This window comes from Pseudophryne corroboree, chromosome 5 (genome assembly GCF_028390025.1).
Source record: "Pseudophryne corroboree isolate aPseCor3 chromosome 5, aPseCor3.hap2, whole genome shotgun sequence".
Classification (NCBI taxonomy): Eukaryota; Metazoa; Chordata; class Amphibia; order Anura; family Myobatrachidae; genus Pseudophryne; species Pseudophryne corroboree.
In genome coordinates, this window is record NC_086448.1 from 838,198,259 (window position 1) to 838,209,080 (window position 10,822).

At 50.1% G+C, this 10,822-nt stretch overlaps 1 protein-coding gene across 3 annotated transcripts in view; it reads left to right on the plus strand.

The window, feature by feature from the left end:
• NBEAL2 (neurobeachin like 2) overlaps nt 1-10,614 on the plus strand; it is a 236,199-nt gene extending 225,585 nt beyond the window's left edge. For all 3 annotated transcript variants that reach the window (XM_063924601.1, XM_063924602.1, XM_063924603.1), the window contains 7 exons: nt 1,825-1,997; nt 3,592-3,686; nt 4,553-4,669; nt 6,325-6,486; nt 6,920-7,068; nt 7,174-7,309; nt 7,953-10,614. In XM_063924601.1, coding sequence (XP_063780671.1) covers nt 1,825-1,997; nt 3,592-3,686; nt 4,553-4,669; nt 6,325-6,486; nt 6,920-7,068; nt 7,174-7,309; nt 7,953-8,054 — 934 coding nt within the window. In that variant the 3' untranslated portion in view covers nt 8,055-10,614. The remainder of the gene's footprint in view (nt 1-1,824; nt 1,998-3,591; nt 3,687-4,552; nt 4,670-6,324; nt 6,487-6,919; nt 7,069-7,173; nt 7,310-7,952) is intronic.
• Nucleotides 10,615-10,822: the final 208 nt, after the last annotated feature.

Genomic DNA, 10,822 nt, shown 5'->3' on the forward strand with positions numbered 1-10,822 from the left:
AGCTTAGGAGGACGGTCGCCAGCTGCCTGTACTGATTGCACACTGACCAGCTTTGGAGGACGGTCACCGGCCGCCTGTACTGATTACACACAAACCAGCTTAGGAGGACGGTCGCCAGCCGCCTGTACTGATTACACAGTGACCAGTTTAGGAGGACGGTCGACGGCCGCCTGTTCTGATTACACACTGACCAGCTTAGGAGGACGGTCGCCAGCTGCCTGTACTGATTGCACACTGACCAGCTTTGGAGGACGGTCACCGGCCGCCTGTACTGATTACACACAAACCAGCTTAGGAGGACGGTCGCCAGCCACCTGTACTGATTACACAGTGACCAGCTTAGGAGGACGGTCGACGGCCGCCTGTTCTGATTACACACAAACCAGCTTAGGAGGACGATCACTGGCCGCCTGTACTGATTGCACACTGACCAGCTTAGGAGGACGATCACTGGCCACCTGTACTGATTACACAGTGACCAGTTTAGGAGGACGGTCGCCAGCTGCCTGTACTGATTGCACACTGACCAGCTTAGGAGGACGGTCGCCGGCTGCCTGTGCTGATTACACACTGACCAGCTTAGGAGGATGGTCGCCAGCTGCCTGTACTGATTGCACACTGACCAACTTTGGAGGACGGTCACCAGCCGCCTGCACTTGTTATACAGTGACCAGCTTAGGAGGACGGTCGCCGGCCGCCTGTACTGGTTACACACCGACCAGCTTAGGAGGACGGTCGCCGGCTGCCTGTACTGATTACACAGTGACCAGCTTAGGAGGACGGTCGCCGGCTGCCTGTACTGATTACACAGTGACCAGCTTAGGAGGACGGTCGCCGGCTGCCTGTACTGATAACACACTGACCAGCTTAGGAGGATGGTCGCCGGCCGCCTGTACTGATTACACACTGACCAGCTTAGGAGGACGGTCGCCGGCCGCCTGTACTAATTACACACTGACCAGCTTAGGAGGCCGGCCGCCTGTACTGATTACACACTGACCAGCTTAGGAGGACGGTCGCCGGCCGCCTGTACTAATTACACACTGACCAGCTTAGGAGGACGGCCGCCGGTACTGATTACACACTGACCAGCTTAGGAGGACGGTCGCCGGCCGCCTGTACTGATTACACACTGACCAGCTTAGGAGGATGGTCGCCAGCTGCCTGTACTGATTGCACACTGACCAACTTTGGAGGACGGTCACCAGCCGCCTGTACTGGTTATACAGTGACCAGCTTAGGAGGACGGTCGCCGGTACTGATTACACACTGACCAGCTTAGGAGGACGGCCGCCGGTACTGATTACACACTGACCAGCTTAGGAGGACGGTCGCCGGCCGCCTGTACTGGTTACACAGTGACCAGCTTAGGAGGACGGTCGCCGGCCGCCTGTACTGGTTACACACCGACCAGCTTAGGAGGACGGTCGCCGGCTGCCTGTACTGATTACACAGTGACCAGCTTAGGAGGACGGTCGCCGGCTGCCTTACTGATTACACAGTGACCAGCTTAGGAGGACGGTCGCCAGCCGCCTGTACTGATTACACACTGACCAGCTTAGGAGGACGGCCGCCGGTACTGATTACACACTGACCAGCTTAGGAGGATGGTCGCCGGCCGCCTGTACTGATTACACACTGACCAGCTTAGGAGGACTGCCGCCGGTACTGATTACACACTGACCAGCTTAGGAGGACTGTCGCCGGCCGCCTGTACTGATTATACACTGACCAGGACGAGTCCTAGCAGAAGGTGTGTAATTGTGCGAGGATGTCTGCATTTAGCGCTCACTATGTGCCGTGTTTTGTGTGATGATCTTCCAGGACCAAGCGCTTCCTGTGTGGCCCCTTTGCCCTCGGGGCTGAGCTCTCTTCTAGGACTCTGTGCGTGTCTCACGATGCAAAGTTACTGTTCAGTGGAGGCCACTGGGACAACAGCCTGCAGGTCACCTCACTGAGCAAGGGGAAGGTCGTCTGCCACATCAGCAGGCACATTGGTACTTACCGCGTTATTGTATAACACAGCCATGTATTACGCATTATTCTATAACACAGCCATGTATTACGCGTTATTCTATAACACAGCCATGTATTACTGCGTTATTCTATAACACAGCCATGTATTACGCGTTATTCTATAACACAGCCATGTATTACGTGTTATTTTATAACACAGCCATGTATTACGCGTTATTCTATAACACAGCCATGTATTGCGCGTTATTCTATAACACAGCCATATATTACGCGTTATTCTATAACACAGCCATGTATTACGCGTTATTCTATAACACAGCCATGTATTACGCGTTATTCTATAACACAGCCATGTATTACGCGTTATTGTATAACACAGCCATGTATTACGCGTTATTCTATAACACAGCCATGTATTACGCGTTATTCTATAACACAGCCATGTATTACGCGTTATTCTATAACACAGCCATGTATTACACGTTATTCTATAACACAGCCATGTATTACGCGTTATTCTATAACACAGCCATGTATTACGCGTTATTCTAGAACACAGCCATGTATTACGCGTTATTCTATAACACAGCCATGTATTACGCGTTATTCTATAACACAGCCAGGTATTACGCGTTATTCTATAACACAGCCATGTATTACGCGTTATTCTATAACACAGCCATGTATTACGCGTTATTCTATAACACAGCCATATATTACCGCGTTATTCTATAACACAGCCATGTATTACGCGTTATTCTATAACACAGCCATGTATTACGCGTTATTCTATAACACAGCCATGTATTACGCGTTATTTTATAGCACAGCCATGTATTACGCGTTATTCTATAACACAGCCATGTATTACGCATTATTCTATAACACAGCCATGTATTACGCGTTATTCTATAACACAGCCATATATTACCGCGTTATTCTATAACACAGCCATGTATTACGCGTTATTCTATAACACAGCCATGTATTACCGCGTTATTATATAACACAGCCATGTATTACCGCGTTATTCTAGAACACAGCCATGTATTACGCGTTATTCTATAACAGCCATGTATTACGCGTTATTCTATAACAGCCATGTATTACGCGTCATTCTATAACACAGCCATGTATTACCGCGTTATTCTATAACACAGCCATGTATTACGCGTTATTCTATAAAAGCCATGTATTACCGCGTTATTCTATAACACAGCCATGTATTACCGCGTTATTCTATAACAGCCATGTATTACGCGTTATTCTATAACAGCCATGTATTACCACGTTAGAGCCTTCTGCCCCTTTTATTTATCTTTGTTCTATAATTGGACATTTGTGCGCAATATAAGTGATCAGACACATAAAATAACAATATATAAAGAGTAGTAAAGGGGCCTGGGTCACCTCGCCCTGCCACCCCCCTCACCAGCACCGTTGTCTCCTTAGAACCGCTCTGATTTGGAATGTTTTCCCAGTAGCTTCTCAGCGTGAGAGTTTCTGTCGGAGCCCGCGTAGCTAGGTATTAGGTACTGTGTGTCTGCCATTGTCACCCCTTGTCCCTTTGTGTCTAATCCAAACCCTCTCCTCCTCATCTCTTTCCGGCGGCAGATGTGGTGACGTGCCTGGCCCTGGACCTGTGTGGAATATACCTCATTTCTGGCTCTCGTGACACCACGTGTATGGTGTGGGAGGTTCTACAGCAGGTGAGGCTCAGACCGTCCTATCCACCCGATGATAAATCACATTGTAGCCAACACCTGTCCTTTACCTGCCGCGTGACGTCTGTCCTTTACCTGCCGCGTGACAGCTGTCCCTTTACCTGCCGCGTGACAGCTGTCCCTTTACCTGCCGCGTGGTGCCCGTCCCTTTACCTGCCGCGTGGCGCCCGTCCCTTTACCTGCCGCGTGGCGCCCGTCCCTTTACCTGCCGCGTGGCGCCCGTCCCTTTACCTGCCGCGTGGCGCCCGTCCCTTTACCTGCCGCGTGGCACCCGTCTTTTGTGACGCCTGTCCTTTACCTGCTACCTGCCCTTTGCCTGCTACCTGCCATTTGCCTGCCGCGTGACGCCTGTCCTTTACCTGACGCCTGTCCTTTACCTGACGCCTGTCCTTTACCTGACGCCTGTCCTTTACCTGACGCCTGTCCTTTACCTGACGCCTGTCCTTTACCTGACGCCTGTCCTTTACCTGACGCCTGTCCTTTACCTGACGCCTGTCCTTTACCTGACGCCTGTCCTTTACCTGACGCCTGTCCCTTTACCCTGCCGCGTGACGCCTGTCCTTTGCCTGACGCCTGTCCTTTGCCTGACGCCTGTCCTTTGCCTGACGCCTGTCCTTTGCCTGACGCCTGTCCTTTGCCTGACGCCTGTCCTTTGCCTGACGCCTGTCCTTTGCCTGACGCCTGTCCTTTACCTGACGCCTGTCCTTTACCTGACGCCTGTCCTTTACCTGACGCCTGTCCTTTACCTGACGCCTGTCCTTTACCTGACGCCTGTCCTTTACCTGACGCCTGTCCCTTTACCCTGCCGCGTGACGCCTGTCCTTTGCCTGACGCCTGCCCTTTCTGTCCAGGGCGGCTTCTCCTGTGGATTGTCTCCCAAACCCGTGCAGGTGTTGTACGGTCACAATGATGAGGTCACCTGTGTGGCAATAAGCACTGAGCTGGACATGGCAGTATCTGGTTCTAAGGTTAGTTATAAACTACAGTCTCTCCCCCTAATATCCCACCCCCGTGTCATAACTGTACTCATGTGACTGTCTCTGCCTGCCCATTATATGTACCAGTACAGTACAGGGTATACAATCAGACCAGTGAGTGACCCGACGGTACCCTGGCCTGTACGGTACAGTGTATACAATCAGACCAGTGAGTGACCTGACGGACCCCTGGCCGGTACAGTACACTGTATATAATCAGAGACTGACCCCTGACCGGTACAGTACAGTGTATATGATCAGACCAGTGAGTGACCTGACGGACCCCTGGCCGGTACAGTACAGTGTATATAATCAGAGACGGACCCCTGGCCGGTACAGTAGTGTGTATAATCAGAGACGGACCCCTGGCCGGTACAGTACAGTGTATATAATCAGAGACGGACCCCTGGCCGGTACAGTACAGTGTATCTAATTAGAGATGGACCCCTGGCCGGTACAGTGTATATAATCAGACCAGTGAGTGACCTGACGGACCCCTGGCCGGTACAGTACAGTGTATATAATCAGAGACGGACCCCTGGCCGGTACAGTACAGTGTATATAATCGGAGACGGACCCCTGGCCGGTACAGTACAGTATATATAATCAGAGACGGACCCCTGGCCGGTACAGTACAGTGTATATAATCAGACGGCCACCTGGCCGGTACAGTACAGTGTATCTAATTAGAGATGGACCCCTGGCCGGTACAGTGTATATAATCAGACCAGTGAGTGACCTGACGGACCCCTGGCTGGTACAGTACAGTGTATATAATCAGAGACGGACCCCTGGCCGGTACAGTACAGTGTATATAATCGGAGACGGACCCCTGGCCGGTACAGTACAGTGTATATAATCGGAGACGGACCCCTGGCCGGTACAGTACAGTGTGTATAATCAGAGACTGACCCCTGGCCGGTACAGTACAGTGTATATAATCAGAGACGGACCCCTGGCCGGTACAGTACAGTGTATATAATCAGAGACGGACCCCTGGCCGGTACAGTAGTGTATATAATCAGAGACGGACCCCTGGCCGGTACAGTACAGTGTATATAATCAGAGACGGACCCCTGGCGGGTACAGTACAGTGTGTATAATCAGAGACGGACCCCTGGCCGGTACAGTACAGTGTATATAATCAGACGGCCACCTGGCCGGTACAGTACAGTGTATCTAACTAGAGATGGACCCCTGGCCGGTACAGTACAGTGTATATAATCAGACCAGTGAGTGACCTGACGGACCCCTGGCCGGTACAGTACAGTGTATATAATCAGAGACGGACCCCTGGCCGGTACAGTACTGTGTATATAATCAGAGACGGACCCCTGGCCGGTACGGTACAGTGTATATAATCAGACCAGTGAGTGACCTGACGGACCCCTGGCCGGTACAGTACAGTGTATATAATCAGAGATGGACCCCTGGCCGGTACAGTACAGTGTATAAAATCACAGATGGACCCCTGGCCGGTACAGTACAGTGTATATAATCAGAGATGGACCCCTGGCCGGTACAGTACAGTGTATATAATCAGAGATGGACCCCTGGCCGGTACAGTGTATACAGTCAGAAGGCTGCAGTTATTACCAGTGCTCCCTGTACAGATCTGAGTGTTGCCTCCTCTGCTCTCCCTGTAGGACGGGACGGTCATCGTGCACACCATCCGCCTGGGGCAGTTTATGCGGTGCATTAAGCCCACCTGTGACAGCTCCCTGCCGCTGACCATCTCCCACCTGGTTGTCGGCCTGGAGGGGCAGATCGTCTTCCAGAGCACCATTGAGGGCCGGAGCTCTCTGAAGGTGATGTCCCATCATCTATCCTACAGGCAGATCCCAGGTTACAGCCGCTCGCCGTCAATCAGCGGTGACGGAACAATTGTTACACATATTTCCATAACGGAACCATGGCATTATTTATTTCCGCTTTGTATGTGTCTGTGTAATTATACATTACTACGATGAGCTTGTTATAGGACTTTATTATAAGAACTAGTGCCGAGCACGTTCAGTAGACGTCTCTTTATTCCGGTATCTTCTCCTAGAATTCTACTGATGGGTTGGGTATGATATGTCGGCATGTTTGGAATGTCGATATACAGGATGTCAGCTGTTGATGTGATCATACACAATGTTGACACTAGGGGGGCAGAAATATTGGGCCATCGTCCGACACTGCTCCCCCCGCTTGTCCACGGTCTGTGACATGTGACATGACGCATGTGTTTCTGTGCAGGATAAGTTTGCTCTGCACCTGTACTCGGTGAACGGGAAGTGCCTGTCCTCCGTATCGCTGGATGAGCAGATCTCCGCGCTCTGCATCACCCAGCAGTTTGTGGTCCTTGGTACAGCGCAGTGTTCTCTGCAGATCCGGGACCTCCGCAGGTAAGAAACAGCGGGGATTAGGATGCATTACCTAAGACTACACATAGGGGATACACTGTGCAGATGGTAGCGTGCACTTATAATGAAACGGTCTCCTCCCAACAGCCTCAGCCTGGCCGTCAGTCCTCTGCCCATGAAGGTTCCTGTCCATTGTGTTTCTGTGACCAAAGAAAACAGCCACATCCTGGTGGGCCTGGACGATGGGAAGCTGATCGTGGTGGGAGCTGGACAACCTCTAGAGGTCGGTGCTCAGTGACTTACATAGAAACACCTTTATCATTCTATAATAATGAGACGTTTCCTCCCGTCCCTGATCCATCCTCACTTTCTCCAACCATCTCTTCCGTCCCGATATCCTGCCTCACCTGCCGTCCTAAACACCCCACACTCTGTAGCCCTAGCCGAACCCCAGCCACCTAATAACCTACCCGATAACCCAAATCCTGGTCTTGGCACCGTCCTGGCACAATGCCCGCTGTCTACACTACAACCAGTCTACACGCCCCTATGCTGGCTCCCGAGAACTTCCAGAACCATTGAACTCTTCACATACCCCCCCTCTCCTTACAGCTCTGACCTCGTTGTGACATACTATACCTCATGCCTCGTAGATCTGCCTCTGACCTGTTCCTTTTCCCTTCTCTGATACCCGCCTCTCACTCCTACCTCCAAGAATTCTCCCATGCAGCGCCCCTTTTATTGATTTCCCTACCCTGCCTCTGACCAGACTATCCCCCTACTTTCAGGTGCTTGTCAATACCCACCTCTATGTACCCACCTACCCTACTATTACCCCCTATGCACTACAGGCTACATCTCCTCACACTAACTCTTGTCTGATGTGTGAAGTTCTATTCAGTGTTATTGTTCTCCCCCTTCTCTAGGTGAAATCAGGACAGTTCACAAGGAGACTTTGGGGTTCTACGCGGCGGATATCACAAGTGTCTTCTGGAGAAACAGAGTACAGGCCAACCGAGTCTCACTAAAGGGTGAAGTTTGGATGGTGATAGGACCACAAGTGCCTGCTGGGAACTCAGTCTCTAATGGTCTCGTGGAAAGTGGTTGAAGAACCCAGTTGTTGGTCTTTGATGATTGGCACATGGACCCGCCAACCCCCTAGGGTGGTCAATGGGCTGTGGACTATTGGGGCTCAAAACTTTCTGTAAGCAATAATTGTGGGGGGGTGATCTAAGGGGACCAGATCAATATATGAATGTGACAGACGCACCTTTTTTTCTTGAAAAACGTCATTCACAGCGCAGACTTGTCGCCCTAGTGGAGAAGAGACATTTGCTCCTTTCTGCCGGGTCCTGCAAAGTGGGTGACTGCAGTACTAGGAGAACTGGAAGGGTCAGGCTTCACCACCGCGGTTCCACCAACAGTTCTTCTACCTGTTATGAGAAGGACAATCGTTGGAGCTGTGGACCTATGGACCGGCCAGTTTTAAATATTCCCTTTTTCTGCTTTTTATTGACTTTTGTAGTTGAACACTGTAAGATACGTCACTGGATGTACTTTATATCAGCGGCTCCTTTACTTGCACTTCTTCCAATTGCTCCGCAGATATGCGCAATGTGATTATAGCGTTACTTTTCCCGTACAGTGCCGGTCACTGTCATTCCGTCTCTTCCTGCCGAGCTCAGGCCAATTCCCGCGCACTAAGGAGCTTTGTACAATGGGCGCTGTTACCGATGTTTTCTATCGATGCCTTTGTGTAGTTACTGAGAATGATTGATTAGACGTCTTCAGAGAAACCATTGCTGATATTTTTTATGGTGGACACTGTGGAATAATTGTGTTATTTGGGTTGTAAGGGAAGGGAGGGCGGCGCCATGTGCTGCAGAGAACTGGGTGATACTGTATAGGGGTGGGGGTTCTATAGGACTGTTTACGTCTCTTGCATTGTTAGAGTTAGGGGGGACAGATGTTATGCATTACTTATTTGAGACCACTTTGGGGTAGAGAGATTTATTTGGGCACCCTCTGTCCACCAGGTTGTGGCTTCGAGGTTACCACCTTCGCCTTCTGCCCGTATTATTGAGGATTCGTGATCAGAGCTCCTGTTCCCCCATGTGCACTATATATTTGGGATACTTGTTATATACCTATTATGTGATGTTCCGACACCGCTCATCCATGCTGCTTATTTGTACGCGCAGACAGATCAGATGACCAGTAAGGTATTGATCCTGTGTTTTTATGGAAATGTTTTGTATATAAAGCTGATTTTTTTTTTTTACATTCCATTTTACCAAATGACCCTCATCTGTTTCCCCACATTCCCGCGTTCCAGGCCGCTGGGGTCTCCATCATTGAATTCCATATCCCTGCCCGCTATGACCGATCGCGGATGTATTTGTTGTCCTGTTTTCCTGCGGTAGCTGGACGTGACACCATTCATCAAATCAGGGGACTGGCCGACGTTGTGCGAAAGAAACTATTGTTGACAGAAATCACAGATAATTCTGTAAAGTTAAACCCTAAACCACTGAAGCAAAAAGGGGGGGAGTTATTTTACAAAATGCAGTATTGCAGTAAGACCGTTCACGTGTTGGATAGTTCTTTGTGTTTATCATGATTTGATATGTTATTGAAAGGTGTCCTGCAAAGTCCTGCAGTTTGTGTCCTGCATTGGCTGTGACTTATCCCAACTTGCTGGAATATAATGTGGATCAGATGTCATTAGGAATTGCTATGTTCGGGTATCGAGCCTAGAAATACGGGTGGTTTTGTGGTTGCTCCCCAAGCCATGGTCTGCAGTCGTGCCATACAGCAAGCAGGCAGTGTACGCTTACGGAGGTGCGCTGCAGGGTGCCACGCACAGCTTATTAATAAGCCTGATAAAGGGCGATGGTTTTTCCTCTGTATGGGCACAAGAATGTATTTTATCCTCCGTGGCTCTTTACTATAAATGTAGTATAAGGTGAGTGCTACTAGGCAGATTTATTATGATGAGTGATTGTGCTTATACTACTGAATGGTGAGCCTTAGTCCACACACTGCGCGGTCACGGGTCATCTGCGCTGTTACAGACCGCTGTCCTCCAGGGAGTATGATCGGACACTAGCGGCTGATAAGTGTCCAAGCTGAATGTGAGGTCACGGCTGTGAGCGGACGCAATAAGGAACCCTGCCCCTGCGGTTCTACATGCAGTGTTACATTTCCTCTGTATGAAGACGTTCTGGGACATTGGGGGTTATCCAGGGAATAACCTGCATTACATTAAATGATTTATAGCCTTTGTATTTTATTTCTAATCAATCCAATGTGATATGTAATCTGTAGCCAAGGCCGGGATCGCAGGGATTCTGCTCCAGGTACCTCTGCCCTTTCACCTTCCCTCTTACCCTCGGACGTGGCCTCTGCCCTTTCACCTTCCCTCTTACCCTCGGACGTGGCACTTTCCTCCACAGATCAAGCACAATTATTAATACCTAAAAATCTTGCCTTAAATTTGCAGCTGTTGGCTTTGTACGCTGACGCTGCCTTTCTGTAACGTGATGACGATGATCAATGTGTTTTAAAAAAAAGACTTTTCTACTGAAATGTGGTGTCTGTGTTATTTACTGCTGAGCGCTGCGGGACTGGCTCTGTGTAATATGAAGGGGTCGCTGACTATTTCACCGCCGGCGCTGAACTCGCCGGTACACTACAGCGTGCGAGACTCAGGATCGGCGTATTCTGCCAGTATACAAGGGAATTCCTATCAGGGACCGTACAATAGGCTTATACTGGTAACCTCTCCACTGGTTAT